The 23,654-nt window shown below is 54.2% G+C and overlaps 1 protein-coding gene across 5 annotated transcripts in view; it reads right to left on the reverse strand.

Moving 5' to 3' along the window:
- Positions 1-559: 559 nt before the first annotated feature.
- Positions 560-23,654, reverse strand: part of LARP1 (La ribonucleoprotein 1, translational regulator) — a 45,425-nt gene continuing 22,330 nt past the window's right edge. For 3 of the 5 annotated variants that reach the window (XM_032702531.1, XM_032702535.1, XM_032702536.1), the window contains 18 exons: positions 16,630-16,691; positions 15,011-15,076; positions 14,099-14,270; positions 13,406-13,537; positions 13,087-13,230; positions 12,240-12,402; positions 11,847-11,991; positions 11,532-11,706; positions 10,502-10,671; positions 9,900-10,259; positions 8,611-8,734; positions 7,800-8,005; positions 7,596-7,702; positions 7,061-7,212; positions 6,650-6,794; positions 6,307-6,416; positions 5,677-5,804; positions 560-5,092 (listed from right to left, as the gene is read on the reverse strand). In XM_032702531.1, coding sequence (XP_032558422.1) covers positions 4,871-5,092; positions 5,677-5,804; positions 6,307-6,416; positions 6,650-6,794; positions 7,061-7,212; positions 7,596-7,702; positions 7,800-8,005; positions 8,611-8,734; positions 9,900-10,259; positions 10,502-10,671; positions 11,532-11,706; positions 11,847-11,991; positions 12,240-12,402; positions 13,087-13,230; positions 13,406-13,537; positions 14,099-14,270; positions 15,011-15,076; positions 16,630-16,691 — 2,783 coding nt within the window. In that variant the 3' untranslated portion in view covers positions 560-4,870. Of the gene's footprint in view, positions 5,093-5,676; positions 5,805-6,306; positions 6,417-6,649; positions 6,795-7,060; positions 7,213-7,595; positions 7,703-7,799; positions 8,006-8,610; positions 8,735-9,899; positions 10,260-10,501; positions 10,672-11,531; positions 11,707-11,846; positions 11,992-12,239; positions 12,403-13,086; positions 13,231-13,405; positions 13,538-14,098; positions 14,271-15,010; positions 15,077-16,629; positions 16,692-21,554; positions 21,650-23,441; positions 23,489-23,654 lie in introns of those variants that run through there. The other 2 variants (XM_032702532.1, XM_032702534.1) reach the window with 2 other exon arrangements.

Here is a 23,654-nt window from a genome sequence, read left to right on the forward strand (position 1 = left end):
AGGGAGTGGGGCTGCACCAGGGGGGCTTGAAGGGACCAAGTGGTGCCAAGCACCCCCTCCCACGAGGGGCACCACAGGCACAAGCCCCCCCAGTGCAGGGCTGGCACCTGGGGAGCGAGCAGGGACAGTACAGAGGCCAGGGGGACCCCAGCACACCCTGCAGGGCCTGCTGGCACCCAGGGCACTCCCTGCTCCTCTGGAGCTTCCCACCAAGGGGATGTGCTTGTCACAGATACATCGGTCCTATGTTCAAGTGTCTGCAGAAAGTGAAACTGTAAACTACGCCTGGAAATGCTGCCCTCCAGCCGCCTGCTCCATACCACCGAGAGGAACATCTGTTAAAAATGTCATTTATCTGTTACCTGTACTGGAAGCTTTAAAAAAAGCCAATGAGGCATTTAACATCAAGTGTAGCAACCCCCTCAAGAAGAGCCCAGCACCCATTTCAAACAGTGACAAGTGACATAACCAGCCTCAGAGGAGACAGGAGACAATAAGCATTGCAAACACAGCTTGCTACATATACAATTTTCCTTTTTTTTTTTTTTTTCTCTTTTTCTTTTTGACAAAATAACTGGAAAGGCATTAACAGCTAGAAGGCCCCCTCTGCACTGCCATGCAGACACATGGCAGGACACTGAGGTTAAACACGTCAGTTTGTTACAGTACAGTCAACCAGTCCCGAGCAGTTCCCAAAACTCAAGGGACCCCCATCAGGGGTGCAAGGGGGGCAGCAGAAGAGGGACAGACAGGCAAAAACAGAGCAGCAGTATTATTACTTTTTTTTTTGTTTTTCCCAAATGAGCATGGCAAAGCAACAAAACCTCCTCTGAAACACACCTTCTACCTCCACTCCTGACCCCACACCAGAGCTCTGTACCTGTTGCAGCCACCTGTACCCCAAAGATGGGCTGACCTCAGCAAGGAGTCCCAAGCTGTGGCAGCCTGGGGGACCTCCTGAGAAGAGGGGAGCACTTCCCCCTCCCGACTCAGCCTCCCTCAGACCTTTCCAAAAGCAGCTGGGCACCAGCACCACATAGCCCTCACGAGCTGCGGGACAGATCAGCACTCACAGGAGCACACGGGCAACCACTCAGACCTCTAAAATCAAAAAAAGCACAGAACACGGGGAGGTGAAGGATCCAAGCTAAAAGCAAGGCCAAACTCCATCCTCTACAGGAGGGCAAGAACTTCCTCAGATACAATTCCCCTCTGGACAGCTGTCCCTTCGTCCAGGTGGGACACAAGTCATGTGCAGTGCCTCCTGCAGCCAGGCACAGACCTGGGCAGTGCTGGCCTGGCCACAGCCACACAGCACAGGGGTGCAGGACACTGCTCCAAGCTCCCTGCCCCCTGCCAGCACCCACCCCTGCATGGAGCAGGAATGAATGGCTCTGTGTTCCCTCCATCTGGAGGAAGACAGGTGGGAGCAAGCAACAGCTGCCTCAGGTGTCATGTCCATCTGTTCTTTGCTCTGCCCTGCCCGCTGCTGTCCAACAGACAGTAAAACAAGGCACACAGTCCACAAATCTGGAGGGTGGTGGGACCACTGGGATTGCTCTTCTGACCCACCTTCCCCTGGGAAACAGGTGCACACACTAAGGTGACAAACCACTGACTTGGCAGAGGGGGAAGGGAAAACTCTGAGACTAGAGTCTCAGGCTCAGAAGTGAAAACATTATTTAAAATCAACTCAGATTTTGGGAAATTCTTGGGGAAACATTCTACCTCTTCTACTACCCAAGCAATTCCACAGTCTGCTCCACAAGCAACAACTCCACAGCAGAAGCTCATTCCTCCTCATTTCCTATTATGTTTGTTGCTAAAACGCAGACAATTGGCTTCTAAAGAGAACACACACCCACAAGAGGAGCACAGGACGTGGCAACGGGGCCACCCGTGCACATCCAGACCCGCTTCCACTTGCAAACAACCAGCATCACATCTCCAATGTCCTTGATCCAGCCTCCTCCTTCCCAAATCAGGGACAAACCCAGCTACATCTGTAACCTCAAGAGATCTGACTCTGGCTCACAAGAGGGGAAATCCAGATATAACAGTCACGGCCACAGCACTGTACAAGTGTTAACTTTTTGCCCATATTGCCCAGTTCCCACCCCACAACCCCAGAGCACTGCTGCCGTAGTGGAGCATCCATGGCCTCAGGCAGGCTGGCCTGCTGGAATCTGGCCTGTGAGTGGTACCAGCTGCAGGGTGACATAGCAGGGCTGGACAGAGCAGGGCAGGATCACACCACCAGGAAACAGCAAAGTAGCAGCTCCCCAGCCTCTCAAACCCAGCCGTACTGTCAATTCCAGCAGCAGTTCATGAAGCCTCTTCACTCCAGCCCAGCTCCCCCCACCAAAGCAGCATCCTTGAGGCAGTGTCAGTTTGGGAAGTGATGACCTCAGCCAGGGCCCGGTGAGCACCCACGGCCACTGCTCATGACAGCCTGACTGTGCTCCCCTTCCTGCTCCTCAGCTCCTGGCTGTTCTCACCCACCCGCCCCGTGGCTGCATAGGGACAGCCCTGGAGGGATGACTCCTCCCAGCTCTGAGATGCAGCTCTGGATCAACTGGATCCTTTGGAAAAATGCTGTTTGGTATCAGCTTGTGATGGTGCAGAGAGAGTCACACAACGAGCTGCACCTCTGGAGCCACCCATTGCATACCTGCTCCGCTCCGCACCACAAAGGAGCACGTTCTGCAGCTCAGGCAATGGAGTGCCAAAGCCACAGCCAAGCCATCTGCACAGCAGGTATTCCAGGGACTGAGAAGATGGAGCACGGTGGCAGCAAGGCAGGTGGGTCTGGCTGGAAAGAAACAACTTTCCAGTGCTACCTCTGGAGCAACTCCAAAGGTAGCACTGGAAATCTCAGATCTCGCTCCTCTGACACATGCCCCTTGCTAAGCTCACAGGCTGGGGAGGGTTTGCCTGCCAAAGCCCACCCAGTGTGGGGTAGCAGGATCAATCAAGTAAATGCCACAGCAGCTCTGCAGCCACGCCCTGCCTCAGCCCAGCAAAGAGCTGCATTGCATGGTGTCATCTGAGCCCTGCAAGGTGCACAGGGACTGCATTGAGGGGGAGGCTCCATGCAGCCACCTGCCAAACCACAACACACAAAGTGAGAAGCGAGAGCTCTCCTGTGCTGGGCAGGTCTCCTGCTCGTCCCTGCACAAGTCGCACCAGCAGCCCCGAGCCAGCAATTGCTGTGGGACAGGTTTCCTAGGGCTGCATCACTCCCTGTCAGGCTACAGCATCAAGTGGCACCAGGAACACATCAGCTCTCCCACTTGCTCACAGAAAGGACCAGTCCCTCCAGCTGCTGTGACAATCTCCGTGCTCACCCCCCAACCACGCTGGAAGCACAGACTGGAGCAGATCAACCTCCCGCCCGGAGAGGGCCGGGGGGTCTGAGCAAAGCCATGAGCACGTTCAGTTGCTGTCATGGGGAGGACGCTGCCACGGTACAAACACAGCGGAGCGGCTTCAACTACTGCGTGAGCTCGAGTCTTGGATTTGACTGCCCTCGGCACCTTCCCCAGGAGACTCAGGCCTGGCAGGGAGGCTCCATGACAGGAGAGGTATCCGAGCAAGCTGCGGGGTCAGAGGAAAGGCCGCAGGGAAGATCAGCTCGGCAGCAATGCCATGAGGAGTCTCTGGGCCTGGGGGGGGCCAAGAGCCCAGTGCACCCCAGGATGCAGGAAACCAACAAGCCTCCCCGGTCCAGCTCCACCATAAGGCAACTTTTTTTTTCTGTGTTTTTGGGGTTTTTTTGTTTGTTTTTTTTGTTTGTTTGTTTTTCTTTTTCTTCAATAATATTTCCAAGGAAGAAAGCAAAGGGAGATGTGTCTTTTTAGAGAGTTTTTTTGTCGTTTTTTTTTTTTAGAGGGGTTTGTGGGGTTTTTTTTATGTCATGTCATTTTTTCCAAGGGAAAAGGAAGAGAAAAGCTCCTTCGGCAAAGTCCTGTCTTTGCATGCGATGGGCATTCCTGGGGCAGTGGATGCACCGTCCACGCAGGCTCGAGTCCAGGTGCCTGCCAGCCTCCCAAGCAGCCATCCTCGTAGGAAGGAGTCAGAACAAGCCTATCCTTGGCAAAGGTCCTTTGGTTGACTTCCAAATTGTCCGTGACAGAAGGGAGAGGTGGGCAGAGGGAAGAGCCAGACCCTCGGGAAGGCAAAGACGTTGGGGCTGGGAAGGGAGCAGGAGGACGAACAGGGCGATGCTCCTGTCGCAGTGGTCGGTGTCGGGAGAGGCACCGCCGTACGTGGAATGGGAGACGCCAGCCGGGTCATGGAGATCAGAGGCTCCGCAGCATCGTGACACGCTGTGGCTTCGGTCCCCCACTGGGGAACCTCGCTCCTCCGAGCTTCCTGAGCGGCTGCCCCGCGAGATCCGAGGGGGGACACAGAGGGGAGTCGTTGGGGCCACACAGAGCAGACTTGTTTTGGTAAATCCAGACGAACTTCTAGCAATAATTTAAAACTTGATATATATATATAATAATAAAAAAATCTCCCCTTTCCAACCCAACCAGAACACATTTTTTTTTTTTTTGAAGAGACGCTAAGACATGAGTATGTGCACAGGAGGGGAGGGAAGGGAAAGGAAAGGGTGGGTCTGCTGGGAGTGGGTCTGGCTCTGGTCAGGGTTGTAATAGCAAAATGGTGTTTTAGATGTAGATAGTCTTTGCTTTCCAGCCACAAGAGAAGAAGATCGTGTGCGTTGAAGTTTCTCCCAAGCAGCCTATTCCTGGGCACCCACCTTCCAGCTCCCTTCCTGTCCCACCCCCTCATGTCTTCCCTTCTCCAAGCCAGTCCCCCACCAACCCACCCCATCCCCCGGCAGGAAGCAGACGCTGCAGCCTCTCTACTTCCCCACTGTCTGCGACTCTGCGGCCGATGGGGCAGGGGATTGCTGGCTCAGGTTTTTGGCATCCTCTTGTGCAGGCTGGCTGGGTGAGGCGTGGGCTTGGCTGGATGGGCACTGGCTGACCGTTTTGCTGGAAGACTGGGATGGGTAGCGCTTCCTGCCATCTCCCCCTGATGTCGAAGGGTATCTCTTGTGTCCACCTTCCTCCCCCATGGGTGGCTGGAAGAGAAGCACCCCAGTATCAGCACAGCCTTCTCCAAATGCAGGTGCTCTCCCCCCCAGGATCAGAGAAGAGCCTTCCTGCAAGCCTCCAATTGCAACTTCTCTCCCTGACCCACAAGGAACATACATATCCCAAGCACTCAGCTGCCCTCCTCTCCAAACCTCCCACTGACGGATCTGCTGACAGAAAGACTGACTGACTTCCAATCAAGCACAATGGTGATAACTTGTTCTTAGGCACCTGTTTCCCACACAGGGGCATAGTCTAGAAGTTTGGGAGCAGAAGCTCCACACAGTGCTGGCTCTACTAAAACCATCAAGGCTCCCTTTCCTTCTCCATCCTCAGTTCATCAGGGAGGACAGGCTCATCCAGCTCCCTCATCCCACTCTGAGTGGATTTACAATATTCCAACCCTGCAGATTGTTCCCAGCCCAGTTGCAATAACAGGGAGCAGTAGATGTCACTGCGCCCACTCCTCCACCTGCCACCACCTGGGAACTCCCCAAAATCCTCCATCCTTGGAGGGAACAAGGGCTGTCTGCAGGTACATCAGTGTGGTGCAGGCGCTGTGTCTACTCACATCTACTCTGAAGTCCTCGAGGCGCTTGAACTTGCTGAGGTATTCTTGCAGTTTGCTGTTAATGTCCAGATTTTTGGCTTTGGAATATTTTAAGAAGGCCCAGAACTTTTCCAGCCCATAGAGCTGCCCTGGAGAGAAAGAAAACCAATCCGCATGTCAGCAGGATAAAAACCAAACCAGATGTCACACACCTTTCCTCCAGGCTTCCCCACAAACCCTCCTGTCCTGCCGGTGGGCACAACCTAGGCAAGATGGAAAACCTCAAGGGAAGCAACCTACAACAGTCCTGGGAAGCTCCCCTGACTTGGGATGTCGCCAAGCTCAGCTGACCTGGTGGTGACAAGGCCCAGCCACTGGAGGGCCTTGAGAAATCTTATAGGAACCAGTGTGTCTAAAGGAATGCCTTGGGAGAGTTACAGCCCCCCACTGCCCTCCTCCATCCCCCAGGACTCTTTAGGACAGTGAGTATCCAATGACCCTCCCACAAAGTGAGCAACAGGACGTCCACCCGGTCCCCGTGGCACATGTTAACGAACAGCATGATGTGGCTTCCCCAAAATGATGAGAAGAGGCCCAGGGGCAGCCCTGCAGCTGGGCTACATCACTGCCAATCCCAAAGGAGGCACCTACCAGCTTCGTAATCCTTGATGGTCTCTTCTTGGAAGTCCTTAAATATGTCTGGCCGGAATTTCTTCTCCAGCCCGTAGCTGTAGTATCTGAAAAGGCACTCCAGACCATACCTGGGAACAGAGCAACACGGGGGGGCTCACACACAGGTGCACACAACACAGGGCACAGAGGCTCTTGAGATGAGAGTCCTGATGAGCACCAGTAGCAGGTGACTTGAGGGTGACCTCAGACCCACCTTCGAGCAAGGCAGAGCTGCTGCCTTTTGCTGTGAGCCCTGTGAAAGGCCAACCCTTCTTCCCTCACTCCCCTACCAGGAGAGGCCACTCTGCTCCTCCCCTCCTACCTGTATCCCTCCTTTCCGTCCTCCACAGCCAGTTGCTTGAACTCCTCATACATTTTCTTGTTGAAGTGATCTCGGAGGAAGAAGGACCAGAACCGGAAAAGCGTGTTCATCTCCTGGGACTGACCAATGCCCAGTCGTTTCCGCTCTGTTTTGGGAAGAGGGGATGATTACAAGGCAGATCCTCTCCCAAGGAGTCAAGGGCTTATGCACAGGAGGGCCCCATGGCAATGTGACAACACCCAGCCCCAGTGCTGGACACTGCAGCCCATGCTCTCTACAAACCATGGGGACACATCAGCTGCCAGCAGGGCTGTCCCACAGGACCCTGCCCATGCCTGTGTCCTTGCCCTGTGGCAGTTCCTGCCCCCAACACAGCAAAGCAGGGACACCCTGCCCCCTCAGCATCCCTACCGTTAAGGCAGCGCCGACGGTACTTGTGGTAGACGTGTTGTGTGAAGCCGTTCTCCTTGAGCAGCTCGTGTGAAGGGTGCTGGAATTTGGGCAGGGACTGTGGGGTGCAGCCGTAGCTCCCGACAGCTGGAGTCCCCTCCGAGGGGCTGGAGCTGAGCATGAGAGACTCCCATCAACACCCTTCCTTGGCACCATCCAGCCAACAGTGGAGTGGGGCCACGCTCCACCCCATGGCACCTGTCTGCTGGTCCCACTCCCTGTGACTGTCTACCCTGGGCTTGGGATCTGAGCCATGGAATAGCCTACTAGGAAGGGAATCAATGTTTCTAACAAAGTTTCATCTCGCTGTTCTCCATGGCTTCAGATTTTCCCCAAGCCCCTCCAGGAGGGGCAAGTTTGGTCCTAGTTCTTTCTGTAGTCACCTAAGAGGAGACTTCCCCTGCAAGAGCAGATGTTGCCTTCCCCCTTCCTTCCCACACTTGCTCCCTTTCCCATTTCTGGCTGCTCCATGATTTCGCACACATGTCCCTGGTACCTGATGGAGGCGGTTCGTGGCCTGTGCTCCCGAGAGTCCATCACCCAGCCCACGTGGCACTCCATCGGAGGGTTCGAACTGTGCCTCGTCTTCCTTTTCCGTGGAGTCTGCAAGACACAGTACATCAGGGATGTGTTCCCCTCCTCCCTAGGCCCGAGCTGGGAAACCCCAGCTCCCATCACGCAGCCCAGCCCTGGCTACCACCTTGGCATCTATCGTCCTGCCCTCTTTCACCACGGGGTAGAACCGGGGCGTCTGTGTCGGGTCCTTCAGCTGCGGCGTGCGGGGGGTGCGGGGGGTCCTGGCGTTGCGGTAGTTGGGTGATTCTGGTACAGTCGTGGGCAAAGACCGGGCGATGGTGGAAGGCTCAGGGACTCCAAACAGCTTGTTGGCCAAAGCGTCTGTAGGTACTGCAGGGAGAAACCCCCCCAGCCAGGTCAGGCTGAGCTCTGAGCATGAGTGTCTCTGCCATCTGGCAGACAGGAAGTAGGGAGGGGAGGAATACAGGGACACATCCCAGCCCTCCCACACACGACCAGCATCAAATCCAGCATTACATCAGCTTGGTCAGAAAACCCAAGGCCTAGCAACAGATCCAAGGATGGAGCTTCCAGGGATCTCACAAGGTATTTGCTTTCTAGTGGCAAACTACAGCAACAAACCCCCCATTCCCAAGAGAAGGACACGGCACTGGGGGCACACAAAGGCAAACAAGGCCCAGCAGGCAGCTGCCTTCCAGGTACTCAGAAAGGGTCCAAGAGGAAAGTCACATCCAGGTAATTACATCCAAATTTGGCAAGGTCACCTCACTCCACTGGGACACCCCTTCTTTTGCACCTCCTCTGACGGAGCCCCAAAAAATTCAGTTGGAAGAACATAATTACTCTGGGAAAGATAATCCCACGTGCCTGTGGTCCCAATTCCTTCTCCCTAGCTGCTACCCAACCTTCAAGAACCTCTCAGCATAAGGAACAGGGACAAAGTCAGTCCAACCCATTCATGCCCCATCTCTTACCTTGCTGGAACCTGGGGGGACCTGGAGGGACTTCTTGGTTTGGATCCACAGGGGGCTCTGGGGTCAAGGTGTCAAACTGCTCCCTGCTGATCATATTCACCTTCTTGAAGTTCTCCACCTCTTGCTATGTTGTAAGAGGAAGATGGTGAAGAAATTGCCCTCTTCTGCCCTCACCCCATCACAACCACGTGCAACAGCCACAGCACTGGGCCCTGAGTGCAATCACAGGGCCTGGTGCCCAGAGGGGACCTGCTGCACAGAGGTAGGAAGGGGAGGTGTGGCAGACAGAAAACTGGGCACTGCACAGTCCAGTTATGAACTATGAACGACTTGCTGCTCCTAAGCTTCCAGAGATCCTTCAAGGCAGCTCCATTAATTAACACTTGCTTCTCTCAGGCTTTTACCCACCCAGGCCAGTGCTGGTGCAGTAAAAGCTCAAGGTGAGCTCAGTGACCTGTTCTTAGCCAGGCCCCTGCCACTGCCACGGTACTGTGGCCCTAGAGTTCCCTCCCCACACCCCCACAACACTCCCATGTATCTGAAGGACCCACACCCACAGCACACACTGTCCCTGTCACCTGCTCCCCCCCCAGCTTCTGTCACCCCAGACAGCAGCATTGCTTCAGCCATGGGCCATGAACCAGACATGGAAGCACTGAGCCCAGCTGTAGCTCCAACAAGTCACCCCACTTCCAGCCATAATTTCTGTCACTGAGCAAGTCCAGGCAAGTTCCCAACCGTGAGAGTCACCAAGCTGGGACTCAAATGTTTCAAAGCAGCAGATGAGCTTTCTATAAAAAGCCCATGTCTGTGCAAACTGACACCAAAATGGAGAAGAGCAGAGGCCAAGTGCAGCCCAGCCATCTATGAACCTGTCCCCAATAAGTGTGGTCTCCAATGGACTGTGCCATGAAGCACAGGGTGCTCTGGATAGTGCAGACACCTGTTTTCCCTCACAGATCTGACGCTGCCAGCCAGGACCCTCACAGACAGCAGAGCAATGGGCCCCACCTTCCAGGTCACCTCACTACTGGCACTTTGTTTACCTGGCTGCAGCCTTACATCTTGTTACAGAGCTGTGTTTATCCCTGACACGGCAGGGCATGATGCTGGGAACCAGGAAGCCCAAACATTGCAAGAGGACTAATCCCAGCTTAGCTCTACCCCATGAGTGGGCTGCAACCTGCTGTACTGCCCTTCTCACACCACACTAACCATCAGCCGCCCTGCTGCATGTGAGGCTCCCCACAGCCCACACACACTCCCTTCCTTGGATCAGCCGCTCTCACCTTGATCTGTGAATACTCTGGCTCGAACTGCTCTGTCCACAGGTCCTGCTCGTAGTAGTAGAGCCCATCATTGATCACCTTGGCCAGCTCCGAGCTCATTTTAGCCCGGGAGGTGTGGTTGCCAGTCCGGTCCCCACCAGGATGCCGGCGTAGGTAAGGAGGCGTCTGCGTCACGATGAGGATCTTGTTCACGTCGCGGTCGTCGATCTCGTAATCTGAATCTTCATCTGACCAGTCGGTGAAGGTGTTCTTGCGGCCATCCATCTGCTCCATCTCCTCGTCGAAGAGGAAGTCGAGCTCCTCAGGCTCATCTTGGTCCTTTTGCTTTTGCTGCTGGGGTGTCTTTGACTCCTCTGGTTTCTACAGATAAGGGGACAAGGGTGACACAAGGGTAAAGACCACACAGCGAAACAAGTGACAAGAGATCCAGCTATTGCCCCTTGTTTCTTCACCCCAGCCAGAACACCTTATTTACACCACTGAGGAGCAGCTCCAAAGGGGCTCACGTACCCTATTTGATCTGAAGCCTGCCAACTTATGATTCAAGTCACCTCAACAACTGAGAGACCCCCCACTCCAAGAGCTCCTACATCACCACCTACCTTGGGCCTGGCTGGGGAAGGCCGAGGCCTCTTCTTCACTTCAATCCACGTCTCTGAATCCAGGTCTGGCAGACTTGTGGACAGGCCCTTGGGCATTGTCTTCAGGTTACTGACCTCCTCTGTTTTGGTGGGGACGGGGCTGGCAGGACGTGGGGAGCCAGGAGCAGACTCTAGAGCCAAAAAGAGCCACAAGGTGCTTTAGAGGGAGGGAGGGAGCCTGGGGGGTTGTGTACTTACAAATTATCTGACCAAAGGAGGAGTCATTCCAGCAGCACAGCACAGCTTGCAGGACTAGCTGGCATCCTGTGGCCAAGGCTACCAGCACAGTGCCCACAGGTGCTGGAGCGGGAATCTCCAGTTAATGCCAGTGGTGGCCACAAAGCTTTGCAGGTGACAGTTTCCCAAACACACAAAGCCCTAAGGCAGACGCTGTGCTGCTCTCTGGGAAACCTTCCCAAGACAGTCTGGAGCCAGTGGGAATAGATCTTCTCCTGCCAAAACTCTTACAACAGGCCCAAGAAGATTCTCCAGTTGGGCTCTCAGGTGCAGGCTGGGGCTCCTGCCAGCCCCCATGGGGTCAAGTGACAAGAGCAGGAGCAGCCCATGAAGGACAACAGACCCTTCCCCAGCACTTGGTTGACAGCTTCACATCTGCTGCCCAATTTGTGCCCAGTATCTCCTCACCCAGTAAGGAAAAGTTGGATTCCCAAGTGTCCTCTGCTCCGCTCAGCAGCCATAAGACTATTTCCAGGCACAGCCAAGAGACTTCCAGCAGGAGTGACCCTCCCTGAATGCCTTCAGCCCCCACAGAGGAAAAGCCACAAGACTCAGTCTCTGATGTTTCCCCCCATGTATGGAGGCAGCAGCTCTGGGGGTCCAAGGACGGAGCTCAGATCAGCTCCCACCACCAGGCAGAAAGCCAGTGGTAGAGCCCTGCCCTGGGGAGCACTCCTGACTATCAGGGTTCTCAGTCCTGCTGCAGTCCTAGCACTGCATCCCACACCTCCCTCCACATTCCCCTAGTGCTCACCTGTCTCTTTTTGGAAGCTTTGCCGGGGGACAAACTCAGGGCAATTGATGAATTGTGAGAAGTCAGTCTGAGTGTAGTCTGCCATAGGAGGGCCAGGCAGAGCCCATTTTTCTGGCTGCTCTTTTCTCCTGATCTTCTCATCCACAATTTCCACCACCTTGCTGTCTTTCAGAGCCTGGAACCAAGGGATACTTGGTTAACTTAGCACTTAGCCTGGGTACATCGCGGGGCTCACTCGTCCATAGAAAACAGGCACCACACAAAGGGTGGTGAGATGCAGGACAAGAAGGAAAGACCACCTTTCCTTGCCCTCACCTTGATGATGAGGCTGATGTCGGTGGTCAGTGCCTGCACTCGGTGGAAGCTGGCGATCAGGGTGATGGGGAGGAAGCCGTCCGAGTCCATCTTGCGGCGCAGGAAGAAGTCTCGCTCCAGGTTGTCCACGCTGAAGTAATATTCTCTGTATGGACAACATGTCAGCGAGAGGAAGCTCCAAGTCACTGTCCCCTGAGCAACCCCTAAGGAATTATACCCCCCTTCCACTTAAGCTACTGAAGGGAGAAGCCTGGGGAGCCCAGATGTGGGGCAAGCTGGCACTGTAAGTGAAGCAGAGTGTCAACACACTTCAGTTCTAACCACTCCCATGGGATTGGCCATGCAGTCCCCCCACCACCCAATGCTCAGACAAGGACAAGAGGTAGTGCTCACATTTGCCTCTTGATGTAGTCTTTGAGCAGCTCCTGGTCCACGCTGTAGAGCTCAGCACTGCTGATGTTGTCGAAGTAGTAGGTGATGTTGCTGGCGTACTTCTGGGTGCGGGAGCCATCCGAGCCCTCGAATTTCCGGTACCCATACTGGTAGTCGAAGTGCCCTGTGGGACACCAGTAAGGGTCAGCACAGAGATACTGGGATGTGCCAGACAGGCTGTGCTGCCAGATGGGGCCGGACTCCTGCACAAATAGTTCCCCCTGCACTGTTCCTGAGGACCCCACCACAGCACATAATGGGGCACCCACATCCTTCATCTGCATGCTCTCTGCCTTTGCCACAGGAGAGGCCAGAAGCCCTCTTATCCAGGAGCAATTGGGCAGCCCAGCTGACACACAAAGGCCCTGTACTGAAGCCAGGTGAGGGATAGCACAGACACTGCCCAGTCCAATGCCAGGGCAGACGCTCTTCCTTATCCAAGACACGCCTCCTGCTTGGCTCTCAACATGACATAAAGCCTACACGGAGTATCAACATGTTTCAACTCCTGCTCACAGAAAATACTGCAAGGGAGAGAAAACAGGAAGAACAGTTTGGCCTGAGTAGTGGGAAGACATTTGCTTTTATTAAAATACTAGTAAGAATTTTCTGTTTTGTTAAAAGCAGCTCAGCTTATCAGCTGGGACGACTTGCCACAATATTTCCTTGTATCCCTACAGTGCTCTGCCCCTCCCAGCCCACTTCTGGAGGCTCAGATCTCTCACACGCAGAGAGGCAGAGCTGTGCACACTTTGTCACATGCCCAGTTCTCTCCCTGCTGTCACAAGACCACACATACAGTGATCACCTCCTCTGCCACGGCCACGGCCCCTGCCACGGCCCCGGCCTCGGCCCCGGAAGGTCCCTCGCACGGCCCCTCCCTCGCTCTTCACGCTGGAGGTCTCGTCGTGGTCCTGCCAGCTGCGTTCATGCTTGTTGTCTGGGTGCCAGCCTGCAGCAGACAGGGAAGGAGAGGCAGGAGGAGTGTTACAGAATGAAAGCACCTCCCTGGAGCAAGCCCGCTGCACCCGGAGCCCTCTGAAGGCAGGAAATGTGCCCACTGGGCATCAGGGCTTGCTGTGCCCCACGGTCAGGGCAGGGAGCAGGTCCCCAGCCTGAGCCCCCACCTTTCAGCTCGCTGCGGTTGTTGGAGGGGTGCCTGTGCTGCTCGTTCTGCCGGTTGTTCCGAGAGGCGGTTTTGTCCCTAGGCACCTCTGACTTCATGTCTATCTGCAAAGGGACCCACTTGTGTTTGTTGCCTGCAAAAGGACAGGGTTTGGGTGTGACACAGGTTCAGAGAGCATCTGCTTCCTCCCCCGCAGCCCTCTCTTGCTACACAGCCCCCACACAGAGGAGAGAAAGCAGCAGGGCCTTTTGGACAGACCCTGTCCTTGGACATCCCTCCAGGCCTTGCTGGATGCAGAAAGGCACTGACCAGGACTCTCAGGTATGAAGGGACATGACACAGACCTTTCCTGTTGCACTTGCACAGCACTTGTCCTTCCTCTGCCCCTGCTCAGACCAGACCAAGCCCACATGTCAACCACAGCTGACACAACCCACAGTCAGGGGGCTGTTCTGTGCCACCACAGAGCACAGGGAGGGCAGGCTCCTGTCACACCCCTACTTGGGCCCTGCTCCCACCAATATGACACTTTGCTCCTCTGAAGTATGCAAACACCTTTCACTACAGCTGCCCCCACACTGGGATTGTTTCCAGCAGCATGGCCCCCAGGGAAGGCAGTGGATGCTTCCACCTGTGTTGTGGATGGGGAGACAGGCTGAGGCCAGGAGACTGCTCTCATCAGGTTCTGCCTTACCTTTCTTCTTCTGTGCTGACTTCTGGTTGTCATCATCACCGTTCTTCTCCTCCCCCGACTCATCTGATTTGGTTTTCAGGCTCTCTTTGCCATCGCTCCCATCCCCCTTCTCCTGCTCTTTCATGTCTTTCTTGACAGGCAGTTTCCGAAGGGTTGGTGCTTTGTGCGGCTGCTGGAGACACACCAGTGCAGGGAAGATGTGAGAGGTGGGAAAAAGGAAGGGTTGAAAGTAGAACCCAACTGTCCCATCAGGAAGACCTTGTCCTAGGCTGGAAGCATCCCTGCTCTGCACCTCCCAGAGCTGTCCTGCTCCTCTGGAAGAGCTTGTGGATGAGCAGGGCAAGGGCCTGGGAGATGCTGCAAAGTGCTCAAGATGTGCTGAGACACCAAGATGGTCTGCCAGGGAGGCCTGGAGCTCCTGTATGGGAGTGTCCTATAAGGGACCAGACTGGCAAAACAGTGAGTGACAGACAACCAGGGGCTGGTAGAGGAGCATCCAAAAATAGAAAGGTTTCAATGACACCCAGGTCCCTTAGCAGGAGAGGTAGGGCCAAGCCCCTCAGACACACCAGCCCTTTTCTCACACATTTTCAGTTCCTCCTATGGAAGTCCTGACTTTGGCCCAGGTCCCTTCCTGCACTAAGCAGCCCTGAGGAGAGCGGGTCTAAGAGCTGCCTTACCTGTTTCACCCAGCCCAGGGTTTAGACTGGGCTCCAGGTTCCCAGAATAGCACTGAGGGAGGGAGTCGGCTGCATGGGCAGCCCTAAAAGGAAATCCCCTGCACACTATTCCTGGCTGTCTCCACACTGACACTCAGCACCCCAAATGGCCTGGCTCAGCCAGTGCTTCCAGAGGGACAGAGAGGTCTGCAAGGGCCTTATCCTGCTCATTGCAATGGTTCTGTATTCTCACCTGGACACTCTTGTGGGCTATTTCTCCAGGTGTTGGCCAATTTGTGGCATCACCAAAGTCACCAACCTGAAATCCAAAGAGAAAGGTCCCATTAGTGCTGTTCCCTGCATTAGGGAAGCCAGAAGCACTTCCATGCACCACCGTCCCACAAACAGCTGTTCCTGGGAGGCTTGAGGGTGGCATCCAAACTGCATATACACAGCCCCTCTCCCCTCCACGCAAGGTCCCTGAATTAATCCCAAAAAACTATGTCTATCAGCGATTGTAACAAGGTTGTCACCAGTCCTGCAAGCCTCATTTTGCCTCAGCAGCAGCATTTGGTAGGCAAGCAGCCCAGGTTAACTCACCATAAGCATCATCCCTTGGACAGGGAAAGCGCTCAGCCTCCAGCACTCTAAATCCAACTGAAGCAACAACATCCCATTAAAGAACCTCCTCCACCTAGTGGCAGGTCACAGCCAAGCACAGCTCCACTTAAGTGCCCAACTACACCCACACGCCAACAATAAAGCAAACAGATTGCCTAGCAGGACTCCTGGTGAAAAAATTCAAGCAGGTGATGGGATCTCCCTCATTCCAGTCACCCCATGCCCATATGGGAAACACCAGTCACTTCTCTGCTCAATAAATGACCTCACCACTGCCATCATTTCTACCTTTCACATTTCAGAGAGAACCAGTGGACAGAGGAAAGAACCCAAAGAGCTGCCCAGGTACCAATGAATCGTGGTTGGGCACTGAGTTTATCTGGGCACAGAAACTCCTCATTGCCCCTGGGGGGTTTTTATTTCTGCATTAATTTGGAGTCACTGAGTTCCTCAGGACATCACATCTTTACATTCAGGTGCCATGCTCCTCTCCTCAGGAGGCAGGTTTCCTAAGAAAACCAATTCCAGTGCAGGGTCATGCCTGTTTCACAGACAGGAGCACCTTCCATCCCCAGGGCCCTCCTCTCTCCAAAATGGAAAAGATAAGGAAAGTCCCATCAAGCTGCAGATCCGTCTTCACTGGTTGCTGGGAGCCAACACCAACAACCCATGTCCCTTGCTGTGCCCTGGTTGCATATAACATCCACAGCAGTAACTGTCCCTCCATCAGACACGGATCTCCTGGAACAGACTGGCCAGGTTCCTCCAAAGGAGTTGCTTTGTTTGAAATCGATTACCCTGCCTCTCCATGTGCCAGTGAGGAACAGAGAGCACAGGGAAGAAGGGACCTGTGGACGCACCACTATCGCTGCCCTGCCTGCACTGCAAAACAGGGCACAGGCTGAGCCCACAAGGAACTTGGGGTGTCCTTGCAGTGGGGGGAGAGGTTTTCTACATCCAAGACTGCTCCAAGTACCTCCCCGTGAGAGAAGAGGTAAGAAGGTTTTCCCTTGCCTAGCTGGGCAGAAAACTAGACAAGGCATCATGCAAGACCACTAAAATGCTGAAGAGATGGAGAATCACAATGTTTTCCTCCACACCCCTGCAAGCAGCCATGCCAGCATGTCAGCCCCTCCACAACCAGGCTTGCCAAGCAAGGGGTCTGCTCTCCAGGCCCTCAAGATGCTCGTGCAGCACTGACAACTGCACCAGAAGCTGGAGGCCAGAGAGGGACAGCAGGTACAGCCTTACCTTGCTTCCTTTCCGCTGTCTTGGGTTGGCAGCCCTCACCACTTTTGCTGGAGTTGTAAGTTCTGCAAGAGGAGGAGGAGAACAAAACTGTTAAAAACACAGCTGAGAGCTGTGGGAATGTTGGCTCTGGAGGGAAGCAGGCAGGAAGCAAATCAGCTCCCCCTTCAGCAAAGGAGGGCTAAGTGGAAAAGGTGAAGAGGAAACAGAGCCGGTTCCCGACCTGCGTCTCCTAAGGGCCCTATCACAACATCAGAAAATCAATCCAGGTGGCCAAGAGATGGACTTTTAACCCCATCCTGCTGCAGGAAGGCACTCCCTGACTCAGTTCTGCCCTCCCGACTCAGCCTTGCCAGCCAGGGAGGAGGGGTTTCGAGGAGCTCAGCTCGCTCTGCAAAGCACCACAGAGAACCTGATCTGCTTTGAACAGCAAAGCAAACGCCCTTGAACAGCCAAGGCTCATCATGACGCCATGGCCAGCCCTCCCCAGGGTGCAGAGGAGGGCTCGGTGGAGGGATGCACACACAGGCACTGCTGTCTCCTGGTTTGAACTCCAGCATCCCAGCAGGGGACAGCAAGTTCATAACAGGGAATATACAGAGAGAAGTAACCAGATCCATGAAGTGCCCAAATCCTGCTACGGCCAAAAGTATTTAGGCACCAGAGTGCCTCTGGGGTGTTTTAACGTATCAGAGTGCAACTACTGGGGTTCACACCACCACAGACCTCACAGGAAGTCAAGACTTCAACCCCACCATGACCCATCTCGGCTCCTGCTCACACATCACCTTCTTACAGGCAGAAATAGAAATTCAATTTGTTTTCCCCCTCACAGGTTTGGCTGCAAGGTCTCCGGATCAGGCTCACGCAGGGCACACAGTCCAACAGAGCAGCACATCACTGCCCCACAAGGACCAGGTAAGAGGGTCTCCTCCAGGACAGTGGTGCTCTACAGGGAGAGGAGAACCCACTGTCCCCTGCCTCGAGCTTTTCCGCTGACTCACTGACTTTGTTTAAAAGCAAGGCAGCCCTGACTGGGGTAGGGTGGGGGTGGGTGGAATGCAGAGGCTATCTGGGGATGCCCCAGGAAACACCCTAAGTAGCCTACTCAGCTCTGCTCAAAGCTGCCTTTGATCTCCTGTGCAAGGCTGGACAACTTTGCCTAGATGATCAAAACCGGTCCCCTTCCAAGCCTTGAAACCAGTGATTCATCCTGCTGGCCCGGCCTTGCTCAAAGCTGGAGGCTTTGAAGTGTCAATAAGGCAGAGTCAGACATGGCAGGACAGAGCCATGTTCACTCCCCTTCCCCAGTTCCTCTCTCTAAGGCATCTGCACAGGGATTTCAACTCCAGGAAAGTCCAAGTTCTCCGATGAGTCCCTGGCTCCTCCCCTTTCCTGCAGGACCTCCCCAATCCACCTGCATTGCTTCCCCTCGCAAGAAGTGGCAGTCCCACACGTCCCTCATTTATTCCACATGCACTTCATTGAGAATCCCAGCTCTACTGCACAAAGCTTGCCACAAGGCTTTTGAACTTTCCTGATAGTGGAGGACGAACAAGTGCTTTCAAAACAGCCCCCAAAATCCTCCCCTCAACGCTCACAGATGTCACCACCTAAAAACAGCCTGAAAAGGCACCAGGAGCTACAGCACCCTCAGCCAGTCCAGTTTCCCACACACACAGAGCACCCCTGCTTGCTCCAACAGCACTGACATGACTGGCACTGCAGAAAGAAATAACTGAAGTTGCTCTGCAGCCTGATTAGGCACCGATTTCCTGGGCTAGAGGCAGCAGGGTTCCCTCTCTCCCTGTGAATATCCCATCCCGGTGCCTGCTCCCACCATGCTGCTGCCCCAGGGCTCCCAGCAACGGCATCCAGCCTTTTCCTCCAGCTGCTTCAGCTCAGAAGCCTCAAGGCCATAAATGTTCCTGTGCTTTTTTTGGGGCCAGTCAAGAATGGTGCCCTCACAACCGAAGTGAAAGAGGACATAGGGGCACAGGCTGCAGAGGTGTGTGCCACAGACTCAATCATCTTTGTGGGGGAGGGAGGAGATTGTTTCAAACAAGTTCTGCTGCTTTCCTTATCTGCAAGATATGAACAGGGATCCCTTATCTCGCTGAGGTGCTGAGAAGACTAATTAGCATTTGCAGAGGCTACGGAAGACAAAACACAAAATGGGTTGCAGCCAGGCAGGGACGGAGGGAGGGAAGGAGGCTGCTCCAGGCAGCACAGCCAAGCCAGCATGGATGATGGAGTCGAGATCCAGCAATTCATGGTGGAGACCAAGGTAGGAGACCGAGAGGGTGTGACAGTGTTGGCAGACAGACAGCTGGACACACCACCCACCCAGTCAAGACCATGGTGAGCAGAAGCTGTGCATGCCTGGCACCCTCTAGGGCACACCAGCCTAACCCAGGGCACCAGTTCCAACCCATAAGCAATTCTGGAGTCAAGCTCCTGGGCATCAAACCCAAAACTGCTCTTAATGTTGCCTTGCAGAGACTCTAGCAAACACAAGTGTTTTAAAAACCAAACCCGATGCACCCAAAACACATTTAGGTTAATCCAGATGCTCAGGCTTCAGAAGTCCTTCCTATAGGGAGAGCAACACATCTTGTGGTTCTCAGCTGAGAAGACCCTTTGTACAAAAACTCAACTGTCCTTTGTCACTGCATCAACCTGGGAAGTGAGGAGCAAGTGGATGCTGCTCACCCCACACAAGAGCTCAGGACAAGCAGTGAGGGATACTAAATACTAAATAGCTGAGCCCTTAAAAGCTGCTGACAGATGTCTTAGACCTCTGGTAATTTCACAACCCTCCTTTTACATTTATTTGTTGGCAATAAGTAATTTTCAGTTGCACTAACACTCCCTGACCAGCCCCCAAAAAACAGGGCCTCACTGTGTGAGAGGACAGACAAAACAGCTGCAGCAGGAGCCAGGGCTTTAGTGGTGTGAGACTGGCAAGGGGACAGCGGGCAGGGAAGCAAGGAGCAGCTTTGCCTGCGGCCACAGAACAGATGCTGGCACAGCCAAGAACAGAAAAGCAGGTCTCAAGTTTGGATCTGCTGCCTACAGCCAGAACCTGATGGTTTGCCCAGTCACAGGGTTGTCCAGCCATGAGGAGGTTATTTCTTAGCAACTGAGGGGACGAGGCACAGGTGGGAGCACCCACAGTGGCCCCAACACCAGTATTGCAGCCAAACCCTTCCCATGGGCACGGTGGAGCCAAAGCACTCGCTGGCTTTTGACACTTGCTCCCCAATGTACCCGACGAACGCCAAGGGCAAGGCTGTGCAGACACCTCATGCTTCCCTCCAGCCCACGGATGGCAGAGGCACAGCCCTCGGGGAGGGAGCTCATGGGGGCATCCAGGTGAGTGACGCCTCATACTTGGAAGGAGAAGAGCCATTGCACAAGGCCAGGCAGAGTGACAGCACAGCCCAGCCAGAGTGACAGCAGATCCACAGCTAAATGTCCCTCCATCCCAAGATGGACTATTGGGACAACTATAGGACAACTATAAAACTATAGGACAACTGAGCTGGGCCTAGGAGACCTCACCTCTGAAAATCACCAACACCTGCCAGCCTGGTTCCCTGTCTTTTCTTACATCCCAATGCAATTTGCAATGGAATTTTAGAGAAGGTGGATGAAGAGAGGGAATAAATCTACAGCAATGGGCAGAGACCTGGCATTATACTGCAGAAATACCTGCACCTACAGTAAGAATGCTGTAGTGCCTACATCAGGTGTACCACTCGTGCAACAGAGACAAGGGCTCAGAGAACCCCAGCATCAGCTGGGATAGCCTGACAGGGCAGCCCAGGCTCCCAGCAGGAACAGAGAGTCCTCAGCTCCAGCATATGCTCCATCCCTGACACAGCACACCCTCCTTACCCAGCAGCCAAGACAACAGAAAGGAGCGGGCCTGCTCCCGCACCGCTCCAGCCCACGGCCTGGCACCTGAGAAACTGCTGATAAGGGTGGTTTCAAAGCCAAGAGCCCGGACTTTGTGCTGGAGAGGCTGAGGCAGGGGCGCATGCTCTGTACTGCAGGTCCTGACGGGGCTGTAAGAGCCAAACTGGTATCCCCAGTTTCCCCAGAGCCCCAGCAGTAGCTCGAGGGTGCCGTGTGGGATAGACAGCCACGTGCCCAGCAGTCCACCAGGATCCACTCCACTACTCTGTCTCCAAACAATCCTCCACGGGACAGTCCTGGCACACGTGAAGACCACAGGTCATAAACACCACCACAGGACACCCACTCTGGCAATGCTCCCCAGAGGTTTTTAGGTGAGAAAGAGCAAGTGCAGCTTGGGCAAAGGTGAGCCGTGCCCAGAGCAATGGGGGGGCTTGGCAGGTTGCAAGTGAGAGGGGGAATAGTGCCCCAGTCAAAATGACACAGCAAGGACAAGGTATTACATTAACCTCCTGAGAAACCAATTGACACCCAGGTATGACAACTTCTGAGAAGACTAAAGACAAACCATTAGACAGCTTACACTCAAGAGGATCTCTGCTCGCTCACACTATTGGTATATCCATGCTCACTGTTTGGACAGAGAAAACCAGCCTGAGATTAACTGTTTCCCCTGGAGACAGCTTCCTCAGAGTCTTTCCAGGAGGGCGGGCGAGTCCCTCCTGGGGTACTGACACACACGAAAGATGTGGTGGGACAGCACCAACCTGCAACCAACCTGCAAAGCAACTCAGACAGACCCAGCAGAGGCAGTCACCCACAGCCAAGCCTGTCAGGACGCCACTGTGGCTGCAAAAATCCCTTTCTTGGCCTAAAAGGAGACCTAGAGAGCCAACAGATAACAGCTCCAAAGGTGTATCCTCACCTTGCCAACATGGGAAACTCAAGAGTACCAACCCTGTCCCTCCTCCAGGCCTCAAGCAAGCTCTCTCCCAGGGTGGCCTTACCTGCACAGCACCAGGGGCAAGACACAGATTCGGAGGCATTCCTGTGGCACTCACTGCTGTCCATGAACTCAGCTTCATGACTTCAGAGTCCAAGCCTGGTCAAGCCATCAGAGGACACAGCTGTCGAGCTTCATGCCCACCAACAGCACAACTTCTCCAGAGACATTTGCAGGATCAAAAGTCCTGCAGGCCAGATGTGACCCACAATACAAAAACAGCCCTTTCCCTCCCACCAGCAGCTCGCCTGCTGCAGATGGTGCCAAAGATTTTTCTTGTTGAGACTCCATCCCAAACTCCATCTCTGCCTGAACTTCACAGGCAGAGAAGCCCTGAGGGACGGACAAACACTGTCTGCCCACTGTGGGTGCTGCACCCATTTCTGTATCAGCAAGGCAGCAGTGCTGGGCAACATATCCTTCCTATAAAGGGGTCAGGAAGGACAAGTAGATGGGAGGGGGCCTCAGCCTGCCCAGGGAGTGATCTGGTAGCTCTCCTGTGTGCAGAGAGAGGTGCAGATACCCCTGAGACGGATTAGCAGCTTCCACCTCTGCCTGCCTCCCAAGGAGCTGCTCCCAGCACCGCCTCGGCCGTGTGTCAGAGCTAATGCCAGACCGATATGGGTAACGCTTGTCGCTGCAGCTCCACACAGGAGCGGAAAAGCCTGGGATTTATAGCACTGACTGCTTGGCATGCTCACATTTTGCTGAAGGCATCGCAAGATTCACAAAGCCAGCAAGGTTCAGGACAGACTCAGCACACAGACTGTAACTCCTCTAGGTTTGAAACATTTTATGGCTTTATCTCCCACCAAACTGCAGTGGCAGCTGGAGGTGCGTGCGTGCACAGAGAGGGAAACCAAGGGAGCACAGGATGGAGTTCTCTGACAACTTTAAATGAGATGTTATCACAAGGACATCTTCCAGCATAAGGAGGTTGGTGTCTCCACAACAGGGGTTCCCACCTGTTCCTGGGGACTGCAGAGAACCACAGCTGGTCCCACCACTTGCAGGACGTGGTCTCATGCTAGAAGCATTTGGTCTTGTTCACAAAGGCAAGACTGAGGAACACTTCAGCAATATCACAAGTTTCCTGCACATGCAAGAAAAGCTGCACTAGTACAGGCAAGGTCAGGACCAAGCTGAAGACTGGATCCTTAAGGCACATGGCTGAGCAGAACTCAGGCTTGTAAAGCATGTGGGAAGCTGGTTCCATTGGAGCAGGAGATAAGCTGCAGGCACCATGGCTTAAAGCCTTCCAAGCAATCTTCCAGAGCTCCTAAGCAGAAGCTCCACTGTACAAGCCCTACTGTAACAGCAAAGGAAGCAAGGAGCTGCCTACACCTCCCTGCAATGTAAGCTCTGCAACTGCTGCAAAGATCACTCTCTAAAAATAACTTCAAAAAGGGCATCTGACAGCTCTACAGAGAGCATGAGAACATTCCCACCTGGGTGTCCTAGGCAGCTTTGGGAGCTCGTGAGTTTGCCCTGGAAAAGTGCAGGGAGAGAGGCCAGGATACAGGCAGGTACAGGCAGGACACCTCTGTCACAGGCTGAGAGTGTGGGCACACAAGTTATAATCCCAGCTCTCCAAGCTCTCACATCCCTCAGCCGATACTTCCAGAAGCCCTGGAACAAGGGGAGGTAAAGCAGCTCAAGACACGTGCAGAGCCCATCTCTTCTGACAGCACAGACAGGTAGCACAGACCTGCACAGACCCTCAGAGCAAGCAGGAGCTCAGACAGAGCACAGCCCTGCTTACGGGGAGCTGAGGAACAGCACTGCTCCTTTAAATGCACATAGCTGCTACAAGCTCTGCACACACGAGTGATCTGCAGGGTCTGCACTTAATTCCAGGGCAAACTGAGGACAAGGAAGGGTCTGGACTTACCAAAAATGCATGATCATCCTCTCTGCATCTCTCTACCCAAGACAGAAATGCTTCAACTTGTGGCCAAGCTACACTCCAGGAGCAGCAGCTTAAGAAATGCTGACAGGCATTTCTAATGTTAACACTGTCGGTGAGGGCACTGTGGATTCTTCCTGGCACAGACAGCCACTATTAAAGGTAGCAAATGAACTCTCTTTAAGGGCAAGTGACATC

The sequence above is a fragment of the Chiroxiphia lanceolata genome, chromosome 15 (genome assembly GCF_009829145.1).
Source record: "Chiroxiphia lanceolata isolate bChiLan1 chromosome 15, bChiLan1.pri, whole genome shotgun sequence".
Lineage (NCBI taxonomy): Eukaryota > Metazoa > Chordata > Aves > Passeriformes > Pipridae > Chiroxiphia > Chiroxiphia lanceolata.